The 17,843-nt window shown below is 36.9% G+C and overlaps 1 protein-coding gene across 1 annotated transcript in view; it reads left to right on the top strand.

The window, feature by feature from the left end:
• The first annotated feature begins 3,481 nt into the window (after positions 1-3,481).
• Positions 3,482-17,843, top strand: part of LOC141898378 (laminin subunit alpha-like) — a 37,069-nt gene continuing 22,707 nt past the window's right edge. The window contains exons 1-20 of the mRNA XM_074784234.1: positions 3,482-3,916; positions 4,675-4,908; positions 4,995-5,165; positions 6,646-6,859; positions 7,961-8,079; positions 9,144-9,234; positions 10,169-10,265; positions 10,582-10,757; positions 11,678-11,815; positions 12,247-12,384; positions 12,456-12,590; positions 12,800-12,937; positions 13,010-13,186; positions 13,695-13,853; positions 14,490-14,589; positions 14,679-14,835; positions 15,196-15,480; positions 15,704-15,795; positions 16,544-16,709; positions 17,464-17,745. Of these exons, the coding sequence (XP_074640335.1) occupies positions 3,482-3,916; positions 4,675-4,908; positions 4,995-5,165; positions 6,646-6,859; positions 7,961-8,079; positions 9,144-9,234; positions 10,169-10,265; positions 10,582-10,757; positions 11,678-11,815; positions 12,247-12,384; positions 12,456-12,590; positions 12,800-12,937; positions 13,010-13,186; positions 13,695-13,853; positions 14,490-14,589; positions 14,679-14,835; positions 15,196-15,480; positions 15,704-15,795; positions 16,544-16,709; positions 17,464-17,745 (3,504 nt within the window). The remainder of the gene's footprint in view (positions 3,917-4,674; positions 4,909-4,994; positions 5,166-6,645; positions 6,860-7,960; positions 8,080-9,143; positions 9,235-10,168; positions 10,266-10,581; positions 10,758-11,677; positions 11,816-12,246; positions 12,385-12,455; positions 12,591-12,799; positions 12,938-13,009; positions 13,187-13,694; positions 13,854-14,489; positions 14,590-14,678; positions 14,836-15,195; positions 15,481-15,703; positions 15,796-16,543; positions 16,710-17,463; positions 17,746-17,843) is intronic.

Raw genomic sequence — 17,843 nt, 5'->3', positions numbered from 1 at the left:
ATAGTTTTGAGTTAAAAGTTTTACATAATTCTTTGATGTTCCAATCACTAAGGAAACAGTTCGTATCATCTGCGAACAAGATGAATTTCAAAATGTTGGAGGCTTTAGTGCAGTCATTAATGTATAATAGAAATAAAAGTTGTCCTAATATTGATCCTTGAGGGACTCCAGAATGTGTACGCAGAGGTTTTGAATTTATATGATCTAATTGAACAATTTGGGTCCTGTTACTTAAATAATTCCTGAACCAATTTAGTGGGACACCTTTGATTCCGTAATGACATAATTTTTCTAAAAGAATATCGTGATTAACCGTATCAAATGCCTTCGACAAATCTTCGACAAATCTAAAAATATACCAATAGTTGGACGGTTAACATCCATATTAGCTGTAATTTCGTCAGTAATCTTTACTAAAGCTAAAGTTGTTGAGTGCTTTCTTCTAAATCCAAATTGATTTTGATTTATGAGTGAGAATTTATCACAAAATGAAACCAGGCGATTAAAAACTAATTTTTCAAGAATTTTTGAAAAGCATGGTAATACCGAGATTGGTCGATAATTATCGAACGACGCCGTGTTACCTGTCTTAAAAATGGGGCACACTCGAGCTGTTTATAGTTCCTCAGGAATGATTCCAGTTTGGAGACTGCAGTTAAAAATGTGAGCCAACGGAGTTTTTATAATATCAATTACGTCTTTTTTTTACCTTTATAGAGATACCGTCAACACCGATACCTTTTTTACAAGAAAATGATTTGACTATTTCACATATTTCATTAGGATCTGTCGGAAAGAAGAAAAAATTTTCACGAGCAGGATCCTCTAAATAAACACTGAAGTGAGTTTTTGAATTTGGTATTGAACTTGCTAGTTTCTGACCAATGTTTACAAAAAAGGAGTTGAATTCATCAGCTATATTTTGTTTTCCAGATATTTTGGTATCATTTAAAAGAAAAACATCAGGTAATTTATCTCTACATGATTTTTTCCCAATTACATTATTAATAGTATTCCATGTTTTTTCATATCGTTTTTTGCTAATAAAAATTTATGATCGTAGTATTGCTTTTCCGCCTGCCTAAGTAATCTTGTCAGAATGCGTTTATAGGACAGGTATCGCTCTTTTTTTTCTGTATTATAGGGACTTGAAAAAGATTTCTTGTACACACAGTTCTTACGTTTGATTGATTTTAACAAACCACTTGTAAGCCAAGGCTTAAGATTATTTTTACTAGTAGATTTACAAGTGAAATAAGGGAAACATTCGTTATACAACGCTGAAAGTTTAGACATAAATGAATTATAAGCAAATTGAGGATCATAGTTGTTATAAATTGCTGACCAGTCGCAAGCTAGACGCAAGCCTTATTACCGCAGTTAAAATTCCGGAATTTTGCTGCTAAATTGCTTTTCGTAGTTACATACTGATCACTCTCAGTAAAAACCGGGAAATGGTCAGAAATATCTGTACAGAGAATGCCACTAGTAAATACACTATCTAAATCATTACAAAAAATATTATCAATGAAAGTAGCTGAAATGTTATTTATTCTTGTGGGTTTATTTATCAATGGGAATAATGAATAGGTCGTAATACTGTCGAAGAAAGTTTCAGTTTGCTTATGGGTACCAAGTTTAAGTAAATCGATATTGAAATCTCCCATAATATAGACTATTTTGTTTTCATTGTTGATTTTATCTAAAAGTAATTTAAATTCATTAGTAAAATCATTTACACTAAGGTCTGGGGGTCTATAGACTATACCGATAATTTTGTTTTTCTGTTTTCCAAAGTCAATTTCAATAAAAAGCGATTCAAATATAGATGTATTTCCCGAAAGATCGGTTCTAACTTTGGCTTTCAGCGTACTTTTATATTAAATAGCTACTCCGCCACCGTGATCCCGACCGACATTTGCGCGATCGCGGTTCTTGAATATATTATTGTATCCAGATAGATTATATAATCTGTTATTATCAGCATTGTCCCTGGTCCACGTTTTAGTGGGACCAATGACTGAAAAGTTAGTCTTAATACAATTATTTATATAGGCGTCGAAATTATCGAAATTTTTGCTACAACTTCGTATGTTAAAAGCACATAACGAAAATTTGTTTTCATGGCGAATAAATGAACTCTCATCATAATATTGACAGTTATTTGTAATGGACATAAATTACACGGTTGTAACAGGCGAATCCATACACGCCAAAATTCTATCTTTTTTGGCTGTTTGTAGATTACTGGGGCTGATATCAGTCGATGATGTCTCGCTGCGCGATCGTTTCTTGGATTGTTCGGGTAATCCAAGCGCATTCAGGAACGCGCCCGGTCATCTGCTTAAATCCCATATTTTATATCCTAGAAAAGGCACCATGGGGACCCTGTAGTGCCAAAAAGTGCTAAAATAAGATTTAGTCGATTTCGTCAATTTCATCGTCAAGCTGCATTGAGGAATTGACGAACAAATTTACGCAATTGACGAACTTTTGAGACTGAAATGCTGAGACTGAATAATGATTGATGAAATATATTCAATTTACCTTGATAAGATCACTATTTTTTAAATACCAGACTTTCAGTGGGCCAAATTCGTTAATAGGCCTACACAATCAATCTTACTTTACCGGTTAAAACATGTTAATACACAATTTTTAGCCTACACACATGTTGGTAACCGTCCTCTCGAGATTTCAAATTACGACTCGAATACTAGAACTTTGCACTCTTAAGACTCTGGACCCTTTTGTAGAAAAGAACCGGCATTCCTAAGATTCAGATTCTCCCAGCTCATGGTCTTCCAAGGAGCAAGCAACCCGTCGTCATGACCGTTCACTAACCGTTCACTCTATTCTACGTCGTAATTGGTTAATTGTCGATTTCAAACTTTTAATTTGTATGCAGTGGTTTTTTATCTTAATTTCGAATGCCTTTATACATGTATGTATATAATCTGGATAGAAAGTCTCAAAATAAACTGTTGTGTTTTTATTATCCATCATTGTTCATTCCAAGCTTTAGAATTTGGTCGCATTTTATCCTACTGTCATTTTCACAGGTGGCATTTTTACCGGTGGCATTGTTTCCATGTTTTAATTACAAGGGTAAACAGATTTTGCTGTAACTCTTGTTATTGCTAGCCATATCGACACCGGGCCCGCGCCCGGTCACGTATTTTACATCCTAAAAGGTCCCTGGGGACCCTGTGGTGCACTGAGAAATGCAAAATTACGAATTTCTTCACTCGTCAATTCGTCACTCGTCTTCACGACCTACTTTATCCATGGTAAAACTCGTAAACACGTTTCTCGTGTTTTCGCGCCAGAAATTGGTGGCGCCACTGGTTATGTGTCCGTAACCAGAATCCGTAGCCAATTGAAGAGATTTGATTGGTGGATATGAACTAAGCTAAGACATCGGGCAAGCAGCTAGTATTACACGTGCGGCTGTAATCAACAGCAATCAGTAGTTGTGAAGATGGCATCGAGGGAGGAGGCCTCGTCGGGCATCGCAGCAGTGACGCTCTGCTGTTTTATACTATTCGCCACTACTGTTAAATCGCAAGTTTTAAACCCGCCATATTTTAATTTAGCGGAGGGAAAACATATTTACGCGTCGGATACTTGTGGTCAGGGAGTTTCAGATAGAGAATGGTATTGTAAACTGACCGGTACTAATTACGCAGGGGAAGAGAATCCCGACGCCAATATTGGAAGCAGTTCAGCGAATTTACAAATTAAAGATCCAATTTTAATCAAAGGACAGTATTGTGATTATTGCGACGCTAACGACCAGAACCACGCGCATCCTGCCGACTATGCGGTGGATGGATCTGAAAGATGGTGGCAAAGTCCCCCCTTATCCAGGGGTATGGAATATAATGCCATTAACTTAACCATCGACTTGGGACAGGTAAATTTTGAATATCATTTGTTTTATTTCGTTATACATGGTATTGAATTAGGCTTATCAACTCGATTATTCTAATGATTAATGATTAAATATTAAGGTATTTTGCCTGGAAGAATAAGATATTAACCATTATAAAGCATCTAACCATGGAATCTAAACGTTTTAGAATTAGGCCTAGTACTTAATTAAACAAAGATCTTTGAAAGGGATGTTTTCGTCATCCATAGGACATGTAGTAGGAACATTCATAACAACAATAGATTTTAAATCACTTCTACTAGTGATAATAAGTCATTTCTTGTGATATACTTTTTGTCAGTGATGGTAGGATTTTCTGGTGGAGTCCTGTATCTACACTCAGTGCTAACTAAACTTCTAATTCCGCACCTCTAGAAACGATTCCTTTGTTTCTCATCTGACATTTTTGCCTCATTGGAATTTCCTGCTCTAATGAAGTGGGGCTGCCTATTCGGCTTATTGATTAAATTGCCTCCTCTTAGAATAACAATTAATTACCTCACTTATTAATAGTTGACATGTTAATTATCCCAGACACCTTGTTGATTAGGCCTTTGTTAATCAATTATGCTTGGGAATGATTTTTAAGTGAGTTGGCTGCTTGTTGAAAAAAGAATTACGTTGTATGCATCTAGGCCACACTCTCAGAAGTTCTATAGATGGTTGACCTAATTCTAAGGGGATGTTATAAAATCAATAAAAAATTGTGTTTTGAATCGATATAAATGTTTTGTATTTAGGAATTCCACGTGGCCTATGTATTCATACGTATGGCTAACTCTCCTCGACCGGGTATCTGGGCTTTAGAGAGATCCACTGATTACGGTCTAACCTGGAACGCCTGGCAGTATTTCGCTACCTCGAAACACGATTGTCTCAACTATTTTAATACGACCCTTTACGAGATTGAAGATGACAATAGCGTTATTTGCACAACAGATTTCTCGAAAGTCGTTCCATTGGAAGGTGGCGAGGTAGGCAGAAAGTTCACTATTGTTTTTCGATCAAAACATGTAAAAATAATTTCAAGGTATTGAATTAATCTAATTGTTTCTCTCAGATTGTGGTCTCTTTGGTTAACGGGCGTAAAAGTGCAAATAATTTCTCATATGCTCACGACTTACAAGAATTCACTAAAGCTACGAATGTTCGACTTCGACTTTTGAGAACTAAAACTTTACTGGGACATTTAATGGCTGTAGCTCGACAGGCGCCTAGTGTTACCAGGCGGGTAAGTTATCGATTTATTATGTCATTTAGAGGTTTATAGTGTTTAAAAACACAGTATCTCCCTGGCTGATAGCCTCTTGACCCTGATAGCCTCTTGACCTGTTATTTTATCAGAGGTCATCATTCAACATGTCACAATGTTATCTGAAAGGTTATAGCTTACAAACTAACAGACTAGTCTACACACATCAAACTCTATTTTTGGGTCAAACATTGCTGGATACATTTTAGCAAAGTATGAATTGAAATTCAAAGGGTTAAAGTGCAGATCAGCGGATCAGCGGATCAGCGCCATCTATTGAAAGGAGATCTGGTTTTGTCCCATATTCCACTTGATTATTTGATAATTATCATTAAGAAATTTTAAACTTTTCTTCTAATCCGTATTGATTTACTCTATTAGTATAAACTGATAAGAATTAGAACTTCCTATTCTTATCAGTTTACACTAGTAGTATAAGCTGATAAGAATTAGAAGAATGTTTGATCTATGAAAAATCACTGGACCCTCTGAACACCAGTTCAGTTAGTCCAGATTCAAACAATTTATTAAATAAACTCCTATATATGTTAGTCGATTACTTGGGACCTCTACAATGGGTGCTGTCTTACAATAACATGGCCAATAGGGCCAGGCCAAGGTAGATAAGATGTTTGTTGGTAATATAAAAATCCTACACAGTAAAAATCCCTCTAGTTCAATTTTCTGTCAAACTTAAGTATAAAACCTCAACGAAAACAGATATTAAGGTACATAAATATTTTGCTATTACTTTTGAACTATATTTCTTCATAGAAATCTTCAGAACTACGATAATGATAATGCATAAATTGCTAATGCTTAACCCTTTCAGTGTGTCTACACCGCAGGGCGGTGTATAAATCGGTGATGGATTTTACTAGTACATCGCGCTGTGGTGTATTGATGTAATTAGTAACAAGTAATTATCTCTCTTGAATAATGGCAGCACCTGTCAAACATAGTGAAATACTAGTAACTAACGATACACCGCGCTGCGATGTAGACGCACTACAGTGGTATTCCCATTATTCAACACACTAGGGTGGAATTTTTCAAAATTTTCAAAATATCTCCAGCACTATAGGGTATTAATTAGTCAGCACTGAAAGGGCTAAAGTGAATATTGTCATTTTTATATGCGTGTAGCTTGTTAAAAGTCACAAACAGATTATCCCAGTTGAACATTGTGAAAAATACCAAGGAAAATTTGAAATTTTTGGAAACTGTTAAGTTTTTTTGAAATGAAATTCAGGGAATTTTTACCAAGGGGGATTTTTACTTCAACCACAACTTGAATTCGTGCCCTGGTAATCTAATGAGCACTTCTATATAACGAAGGCATTTGTGGTAAATTCTGGTAGAATTTCTCCTGTTAAAAACGGTATCACAAAATTATACCCGCCATTATAATCGATAAGCGCTCAAAATCTGCTTCTCATGTCGTGGGTTTATTTTGCAGTATTTCTACAGTATAAAGGATATAAATATCGGAGGTCGTTGCGTTTGTAACGGACACGCGGAATTCTGTGACGAGAAAGACCCGAACGAAGAGTATAAACTATTGTGTCGATGTCAACATCACACGTGCGGAGCTCAGTGTGAACGCTGCTGCGAGGGATTCGTGCAGAAAAAATGGATGAAAGCAACCGAGGATGATATACACGAGTGCGAACGTAAGGATTAGATCGGTATCAGGGGCGGATCCAGCCAATGAATTTGATTATATTCCTAAAAAGTTATTGCTCAATAATATGCCGGCAGTGAAGCTCATTAACCCTTTCAGTGCGTCTACACCGCATTGTGGTGTATAAATCAGTGATAGATTTTGCTAGTACACCGCATTGCGGTGTATTGATGTAATTTGTAATTAGTAATTATCTCTCTTGAAAAATGGAAAAGCACCTGTCAAACATAGTGAAATACTAGTAACTAACGATACACTGCACCGTGGTGTAGACGCGCTATAGTGGTATTCCCGTTATTCAACACACTAGGGTGGATTTTTGTACCTGATGATGACCACTAGTTTGAGATCGAAACGTCGTGTTTTTACATTTCAGAAATGAATTCTCGATTTTAAATACTTTTAATTGTACATAGTGAGTTTTCATCTTATTATCCGTTCACCACATTTGAGTGTGGTTATCGTACTAATAGAAAATAGTATTCTTATCGATAATATTTTATTTAAACCGGTCAAAATGCCATATATATTTTGTCGATGCATAATAGTATAGATTTGATGCCTCAAATATGTGCAGATTGCATCTCAGAGCCCTAGAAAATTTCTTTGATATAGGTGCTCTTCCACGGCTGAGCAGTACTCAGAAACCTAGATCCATCCCTGCGTTAAAGGAAGGTGATAGGAAATGAAGGGTGAAATTCAAAGGGGGTTTTCTGGATTTTTGTTGTCATTTTGAAAACAAAATTAGTGTCGATCTCTATATCATACGGTACATAGAGAGTACAATGGGTGTAAAATGGGATAGTGTGTAAGGGGATAGTGTGTAAGGGGGTTGTACTGAAAGGAGCTGGATGTTGATATTACAGGGAATCGGGGCTTAGTGTCATGCTAGCTTAGAAAATAATGATAGCAACATAAAATACAGTCAACCCCGGATGTACTGCCCACATTGGTGCAGAACGATTTTGGCCGTATAGGGAGTGAGGGGGTATATCGAGGCTGCATATCAAGGGGGGTTCACTGTAGCCTACAAATTACAGAAAACTGTATAGGGATGTGGGTCTGACACGGGTATTATATTTGATTGTAGCGTGTAACTGTCATGGTCACTCCGATCAGTGTATCTATGACGAAGATGTCGCCGCTAAAAAGCTCAGTCTCGATATTCACGGTAACTATGAAGGTGGAGGAGTCTGTCAGAACTGTCAGGTAAATATATCAATAAACTCGTGTCTATCTGAGCTTGGCAATATCTGATATATTTCACTTAACATATCAGATATTAGATATCTTGTATTTCACTGTTTTATCTGATATTCCACCATACTTGAGATATCTTGATATTTCATCGGGAATCACAATAACCTTGATAAAAACTTGCTGATTGTAGTTTCACTGAGGATGTATAGAAATTATAGGAGCATAGTTTATTTAACAGTATTTGATGAGCTATGAAAGTTTTGAACATATGGACATTAAGTGTGAAATGTGTTTTAAGGATGATAATGATAATAGTAATAATTTATTTCTTATGTAGCGATGTAGCGCATAACTGGTAATATAATCTATGCGCTGACCATACAAGTGATAGATATAGCATATATAGATATAGCATAATACAAAACGATAGGAGTAAAAAAGATACAAGTTAGAAAGAAATTAGTTTGAAATGTGCTGTAAAAAGATAAGTTTTCATATTTGATTTAAAAGATTGTCCTGTTGGACTAAGTAGATGGGTAAAGCATTCCAGAGACATGGGGCAGCAAATTTAAATGCTTTCTTGCTACCAGCTTTTTATATGTAATGGATGATGCTAGGATCAGGATGATGCAGTGAGAACTCTCCCTTGGATGTGTACACTTGTGTGCATACAGGCTGTGGTAGAGGGAAAAGTTTTCTCTGTAATCTCCTACTCTCCAGATGTTGTTTACACTAGAAACAGACTGGAGTCTGGTCTGCGTTAAAAATAACCAGCACAGGAAATTCTTCTATAGTTCAACCTAAATAACTTCACTGATATTCACGAGATAAGAAAAACACTTGAGTTCTGTGAGTTCTGTGAGTTCTGTACCGACTGCCTTCTCTAAAAGATATACTGGTACAAAAAACCATATTCCCATCACGGTGATAAGTTTTTTTCTAGGTCTGTGTTCTTTTAAAAATCAGGATCCAGTTCTACAGTTGTGTCTAAAAATGAACCGATTTAAACGATGAAACTGGATCGAGAAACTGTTGAGATTTAAGAGTTATAAGTGTAGGTTTGCGTTTTGTAGCACAACACGGCAGGTATCAACTGTGAGAAATGTAAACCAAAGTATTACAGAAGAAATGGTGTTGCAGTTAACTCAACATATGCGTGCGAAGGTAAATAGATTCAATTACGGGATCTGAGAGTCAAATTGTAAGAAATAACTGAGGAACTAATTGAAAAGCTTCAATTTCACCAGAACTCGTGCGCGCGTGTTTGGTTATTACCCGTGCTCCTCGATTTGATCATATTTCTACTGTTCTTCATCATCTCCTCCGCTTACCATAGTCCACTAGAATTGAAATAAATACTTTACTGTTAGCGTATAAACCTTAAAGAAGACCTTAAACAAGATACTTAGCCCTACACGCAGCAAGCTCCAGATTACTTGCGTGACTTAATGAATACCTATGTTCCCCATCCTCCCCCGGCAGGGATTCGAACCCGATGGCATCGAGATTGCCACGGTACGAAACCCTGCAACACTAGACCGAGTGCGCGCTATACGCGCAGCTTATGTCATTATCGGCCAATCAGATATCCCGTTTTATTTTAGCCCGGGTTTTACCATTTATAGTTCTTCCCTGAAATTTACCTCCGCGATTATACAACGAGCAATATGATTGGTGCCGCAAGTTTTTGTGCAGCGAAGCTGTGCATGTACCTGCGGACCTGGTCTGCCTACTGTGGCAGGGGTTCGTGCCATGGCTGAGTGTAGCGATCAGGTTCGAATTCCTGCCGTGGGTGGATGATGTTCCCCCACGCAGTCTTCGATCGATCAGAGCTTCGAAACAGACTATTCGAAACTTGCACCACAAATTACGTGCGATTTTCTTAAAAGTTGGTACCGGTAACTATAATGGGGATTTTCAGAGCTTCATTACAATATTAGTCAGCCATGTTTTCTCTAATTTATTTCTGATGATAGCATGTTTTCTAATTGATTTCTAATATGATAACATGTTTTCTCTAATTGATTCCTTATGTGATAACGGGTTTTCTAATTGATTTATAATGTGATAAATATATTTTCTTATCATTCAATTACAGCTTGTCAATGTGATAACATGTTTTCTACTGGTGAATGTGAAGATGGAACTGGTCATTGTAAATGTAAGAAAGAATATGCAGGAAGAAACTGTGACAGGTAAATACGACAACAGCTCTATTTGAACCTTAATTCTATATAACAACCTTTATTCTGTAATGGAGCCTTTACTTTCTATTCTTCTAATGGAACATATTCTAATTGAACCTTAATTTTCTAAGTGAAGCTTTATTTTCAGATAGAACCTTTATTTTCTAATCGAACATTTATTTTCTAATAGAACCTTTATTTTCTAATCGAACATTTATTTTCTAATTGAACCTTTATTTTCAATTGATCATTTATTTTCTAATCAAACATTTGTACATATATTTTCTAATCGAACGTTAATTCCCTCTTTGAACTTTATTTTTAGTTGTGCTCCTGGTTACTATGGTTATCCGGTATGCGTGCCATGTCAATGTCATTTGAACGGAACCGAGGAAGGAGTCTGTGAAGTTGGAGGCGGACAGTGTCCATGTAAACCTAACTACGCCGGTATTAACTGCGATCAGTGCGCGCTAGGTTTCTACAATTTTCCTACTTGCGAAGGTAGGTTTTACCTAAAACCCGGCGTTGAATGAGGATTAACTGCGTAATGCTTATGTGATTAAATGCTACTCGAAGCTTATCAATGTATGTAATTCAACGCCTATCTGTTCAATGCTACTCCAAGCTCCAAGCTTAATCCGTAAGAATGCTTATTGGCTTAATATAAATATATGCTTTGCTTTGCATGATTATGTAATACCGCAGATATTAATTGGCCGACTAAAATTTTAATTCTGTGCTTTGTATCGGTTAAGCGACATATGTATCAGTTTGATATTATCATGGTAGTGACATACCGGTTTGATACAATCACAGAAATGATATAGCATTTTGATAATATCATGAATAGAGATATTACCAGTTTGATATTATCACCAACAGTAGCATATGCCAGGTTGATATTATCAATGATAGCGATATCAGATTGATACTATCACTGATGGTGGTATACCCGTCCGATATTGTCACCAGTGATATATCAGTTTAGTTTTATCACTGGATAGTGATATATTAGTTGGATAGGATCGTTGTAGTGATATATCATTTATCACTGATAGTGATATACCAATTTGGTATTATTGCTGGATAGTGATATATCAGGTTGATTGTATCATCCTGGTGACATATCAGTTCGATATTATCACTCATTTGTTTTCATATTGTTCCTATGTAGAAATTGAACACGGTTATTATGATGGTTCATTAGTGAAAGGTATTTTAGTAGTGTAGTAGTAATGCATAGTTTTCAGCATCACCCCTCCCCACCTCGCAACTCCCCCCTCCTCCCTTCCCCGGTCCACATCAAGTAATGTGTGTTTTTTAGTAGTTTATTTCTATGAGTTCATACACTTCAACTTTCTGCACGATCCCCTCATCGTGATATAATGGCGTTGTGTATTGCTATTGTTGTGATATTTCAGCGTGTAACTGCAACCCGTATGGCTCGATCGGTTCAACTTGTGAATCTATAACCGGTAACTGTAACTGTAAGAACAACTACGGAGGTCGAGACTGCGGTCGATGTGATCACGGTTACTATGGATTCCCTGATTGTAGCTGTAAGTATTTCCAGTTTCCAGGTTTCAATTTGTACATTCGTATTTTTGTATCTGTAAGATCATATACATGTAATTAGAGTGAGTTAAAGCGTGTCTTCTGAGATTCTGGCCTCGGTTGTGCAGTCGCGACTTAAGCCCAAAAGTACTCTTAAGTAAATCTTAAGACTGGTCTTTACTCGTTAGATGCATTAAGTTGGTTTTAGTCATGACTAAACAACTGACCGATGTGGCCAGTTCCATAGTCATGGCTTAGACTTAAGACCAGTCTAAGACTATCTTAGTTCTATAGTTTATCTAACAGCTTAAGACCAATCTTAAGACTTTCGGACTTCGACTATGGAACTGGCCCCAGTGACTTATGATAATGTATCTCTATAATAGCGGATGTATGTCTCAATGGTAACTGAAAGGTATTGTTTTTGTATTTACAGTTTGTAACTGCGACCCGTCTGGAACCACATCTGATATCTGCAGTAAAGATTCTGGCAGTTGTTTATGTTTGGAGAATTATTCCGGAGAGAGATGCGATCAGTGCGCTGATGGATTTTATAACTTCCCGACCTGTTCTCGTAAGCGTCTCTTTTGCAAATACAGTTCAAACACGGTGATAGTATTACCGACAATATTGTTTAATTTACAGCGTGTCAATGCGACCCGAGCGGTTCTTCACGGAAAAGTTGCGATGAATCTGGAAGATGTTATTGTAACGTGAATTTCTCTGGAACTAAATGTGATCGTTGTTCCCACGGATACTACAGCTACCCCGAATGTAACGGTAAGTTCGCAATCTGATTGTTGAAACACCGCAAATAGATCTGACTATTTATTTCAACAGCGATATTTTAATTGTTTGATTTGACTGATGTATTTTGATTGGTATTTTTGATTTGGCTGATGTATTTTGAATGGTTGTTTGATTTGACCGCTGTATTTTGATTGGTTGTTTGATTTGATTGTCTGTATTTTGATTGGTTGTTTTTACAGATTGTCGCTGCGATCCTTACGGTTCTATCGGCTCGTCGTGTAACCAGTCAACGGGACAATGTAAATGTTTGGCTAATTTTGAAACGAACCGTTGCAGTCAGTGTAAAGATGGATTCTATAATTATCCGGTTTGTGAAGGTATCTATTCTTCTGGCGCTTCTACAAACCGTTTTACTCAGTGATTGACTTGTATGATATTTTATTTCGCAGAGTGTAACTGCAATCCGGCTGGAGCGATGTCTATTCCCGGATTACCGGTCGGAGGATGCGGCTCGAATAAAAACGGAGAACTGTGCGAATGCAAGGAGCGAGTCGAGGGCCGAATCTGTGATAAATGTAAACCTGGATTCTGGAATCTGAACATCAACAATCAGAAGGCATGCGACGGTACGAAATTAGATATTTGAATTTCTAACTGATTGTTATAATTAACATGCTTAGACGATCCTAGGACAATTGCTCCCCGGACAATTGCCTTTACTTAGAAATTAATTTGTATATTATTGAATATTGGTTTATAAGCTATAGAATTACTGATGTTGTGTGCAGATCAAAAACTTAAAATCAGCCCTTGTGGAATTATGATTCACTTACCAAATTAAAGGAAACTTAATAAGTCCACTTGTTAGTGCATTACTTAACGTTGGCTAATTTATTGGAATTAGTTTTGGTGTTACTTTAGCCAATCAAAAACATTAAATCAGTCCTATAGTAATTAGCTGCACTAATTAGCTAGAATTAGTTCGCTTTGTCTAATTGATTTGAAGTAAATATCTGTGTTACTTTAAGATTAAAAAGATTTAATTTGGGGGGCAATTGTCCGGGGGGGGGGGGGGGCAATTGTCCTGATACCGCTTAGATACAGTAACTGACGTTGTTTTGGTTATTTATGTAGAGTGTAATTGTAATAAAGCTGGAACGATCGGACAATTGGATATTTGTGATCAGAATACGGGTCAGTGTCCGTGTAAGCTGTTCGCTTCCGGCTTACAGTGTCATCAGTGTCAAGACGGAACTTATCATCTTGATATAAACAATGTCTATGGTTGTATGGGTAAGTTATCTATATTTCACTGAATCAGCGCGGAATCAATCTCTCCGCTCATCAGCCCTGTATCCAGTTCCATGGATGTGAATTATACAGTCAAATCAGTTCATTTTCGATGAGTTAACTGTAGATTAAAATCTAACTAACATCTGTAGAACTGGATCTGGATGAGAGATCAGTGAGAATTCGAACTTTCCGTCTGTGCAGATGAGAGATCAGTGAGAATTCGAACTCTCCGTCTGTCCAGATGAGATACCAGTGAGAATTCGAACTCTCTGTCTGTCCAGATGAGAGATCAGTGAGAATTCAAACTCTCCGTCTGTCCAGATGAGAAATCAGTGAGAATTCAAACTCTCCGTCTGTCCAGATGAGAAATCAGTGAGAATTCAAACTCTCCGTCTGTCCAGATGAGAAATCAGTGAGAATTCAAACTCTTCATCTGTCCAGAAGAGAGATCAGTGAGAATTCAAACTCTCCATCCGTCCAGATGAGAAATCAGTGAGAATTCAAACTCTTCATCTGTCCAGATGAGAGATCAGTGAGAATTCTAACTCTCCGTCTGTGCAGATGAGAGATCAGTGAGAATTCATACTCTCCATCCATCCTTCCTTGATAAGATGTAAATTGAAAATGTGATTGTAGATTGTAAGTGTGATATCGGAGGAGCTTGGGACAATAATTGTGACAAATACACCGGACAATGTCGCTGCCGCCCTAGAGTTACTGGACTTAAATGTGACAGGTATGATCCATAAACGAAACCCCCCTATTGTGAATATACAACTTACAACACTTCAGCAACTGACGAAATATTTTATCGATGTTTTGTAGACCTGAAAGGACTCATTTTTATCCGACACTTTATCAGCATCAGTACGAGTTAGAGGACGGTCACACGCCTCGCGGAGGTCAAGTTCGATTTGGATTCGATGATAATTTGTTCCCTAAATATTCGTGGAAAGGATACGCCATATTTTCAAAAATTCAGGTACAAATATACAAATTGTACAACACAAAGTTAAGATAACGGAAAATGGATAATGGATTTCTATGATTTTCAGAACAAAAAATTCTTTAAAATCTCTTATAAGAAAATGGGGCAAGTTTTGGTTTATAGACTCCTTTTCCCTTCTCATTAACATGTCAGGGCTGTTGTCACTGTGTAAATTGCCTTTGGCTTGCTGGATTGTCCTTCATTGTGTTCGAATTTCAAAATGTATACCTTATGTATTGAACTGGTTGTATTGTGATTTATAGTGTTGATACAGTAAAAAGTTTTGACATAAAAATGTGTACAAACAGTGAATGTTACAAACTCTCCTTGAAACTTATGTTTTTGATTTTACAGCCTACTGTAGTGATTGATGTCGAGATCTCAAAACCGAGTATATATCGAGTTTTGTATCGATATATCAATACAGGATTCGATGCAGTAACATCTCGAATCAGTATCGCGCCTATACGGGGAGGTTTAAATGACGATCAACAGGAACAGGAAGGATCAGTGATATTTCAGTCGACCCATGATCCGAGATTAGCTACTTCAGTATCTGGAACGGTTCCCGCATCTTACGTTCTTAGTCCGGGCAAATGGACCATTTCACTGAGTGTACCTAAAGATAAAGTGTTTGTTGTAAGTATTCGTTGTTTTCTACATTGGCAGTTCTGCATTGGTTCAATTCTACCCTTGAATTATTAGTTTATTTTCAATCTGCACCCAACCATCTTGTTCCATTAATCCACTTGTATTGTAATTTCAGAGTTACGCTCTGTTGTAATTCCATGATTACATTGTATCGTAAATTCAGGATAAAGCTGTAGTGTAATTTCTTGATTATGTTATATTGTAATTTCAGGATTACGCGGTATTGTTGCCGGAAGCATTTTATGAAGCGAATATTTTGATTGAAACTATAAACGATGCTTGTAAGCTGGGTGAAACTGAACCGTAAGTATCGGTGTCGAACCGGCCATTCCTGGAGTAAAAGAGTCTCATTAGGCCTACTCAAAGTCAGAGCTAGCAAATGTGATAATGGAAAGTTACTGTTGGGCAGTAGTTTCTGTGAATATAGAGAATCCCACACTAGATTAATGAAACGAGAAAGATGAAGTCCAGAAAGTTCAACGTTTCGACTATATTCAACGTTTCGACCTAATAGTTATCTTCAGGAAGACCGGAAGATGACTATTAGGTTATAGTCAAAGATGAATATTGATTAGGTAATAGTCAAAACGTTGATTCAATAAATTGTTAACCCTTTCAGTGCGTCTACACCGCGGTGTACGAATCAGTGATGGATTTTGCTAGTACACCGCACTGCGGTGTATTGATTTAATTAGTAATTACTAATTATCTCTCTTGAAAGATGGCAGCACCTGTCAAACAAAGTGAAATATTAGTAACTAACGATATACCATGCCAGGGTGTAGACACACTATAGTGCTATTCCCGTTATTCAACACACTTGGGTGGAATTTTTCAGAATTTTCAAATTATCTTCAGCACTATAGGATATTGATTTGCCAGCACTGAAAGGGTTAATTTGAAGAAAACTTTTCAGACTACTTCTTTCTCATTATATTAGTGCAGGATTCTCTATATAATGGTTACAACACGGAATAGTGTTTCACCAATATTTATTGTAAATGTAAGTAATGCAGTTCGTCTCATGCAGTTTTTTGTCGATTTATTTTAGATGTACCGATTACGTTTACGTCGATGTTAAAACGTTCCCAAGTAGCCGCGGTGAGGACGGCTTTATCGCCGTCGACAACCAGCGTGTTCGCACGCAAGATTTCAAAGATGCCGATATTCTGGTGGAGTTGGGAACACCGGCTATGGCTTTATTAGACGTAAAACAGGTAGGGATTGAACTTATTGAACATGAGAGTTATTCCCGGGGCTGCAGTTGCTCAAATTTTTGAAAGTTTGAGAGAAAGACATTGTTAAATTGTGTAGTTTGATTATCAATAATTGTCAGTATTGTCCACTGCAAGTGCGTAGGAAGCAATTTTTGACAGTTACTCATATGTTGCAGAGCAAATTTAATTTCTTCAAAAACATGGTATTCAAAGAAAAATACGTTATTCAGCAGATGATCTTTTGCTTACTCAACCCTGTTCAAGATTAGCTTCTCTTGGAGACAGAGCCTTCTCAGTCGCTGCTCCACATTTGTGGAACAACCTTCCTCGCCATGTAAGAGCGGCTTCGAGTATCTCTGTCTTCAAGAGAAGCCTCGAAACACATTTGTTTTCACCACATTAGATTTATTCAGTAATAAAGTGTCATTGATCACACAAGTGGATTCTGGCGCTTACAATACCATAATAATAATAATGATAATAATAATAATAATAATAATAATAATAATAATGATAATAATAATAGTAATAATAATAATAATAATAATGATAATAATAATAGTAATAATAATAATAATAATAATAATGATAATAATAATGATAATAATATTCAGTAAATTATTGCCACAGCTTTCGTCGCTGCACTTCCAACGCCACTGCACTAGTTTACTTAAACCAATTTCTCAGCACTTGCATTTTAGCAATCTAATGAAGGGCTAATCTAATGAAAGTGATATGATCCGTATCATTTTAGCCGTCGATGTATTTGGATTTGAACGTGCCTGAACCTGGTATGTATATACTAGTGTTTAAGTACTACACTCCCGAGGAAGGTAAAAATAACGTGATCGAAGTAGAAGTTGCGTCGACGTCCGGACGAGAGAAAGGAAAGATCGAATTACCCGACTGTTCGTACAGTTCGTTGTGTCGAGCTGCCGTCCATGATCAAATAAACGGACATTTAGCTGTGTTTAACGTATCGACTGGTTACGTGTCGCTGACTATTACTGGCAAAGATGATGTGAAAGTCGCAATTGTAAGTATTCAATACTCTTCAGGGAATTAGATAAAAACCCACTATTTAAAAAGATGATGATCTCTAGTGTGAGATAGAAACATTGTGTTCTTATATTT

This window comes from Tubulanus polymorphus, chromosome 2 (genome assembly GCF_964204645.1).
Source record: "Tubulanus polymorphus chromosome 2, tnTubPoly1.2, whole genome shotgun sequence".
In the NCBI taxonomy this organism is placed as follows: Eukaryota; Metazoa; Nemertea; class Palaeonemertea; order Tubulaniformes; family Tubulanidae; genus Tubulanus; species Tubulanus polymorphus.
Note: the sequence above shows the minus strand (reverse complement) of the source record. Positions and strands in the feature narration are given on the sequence as shown.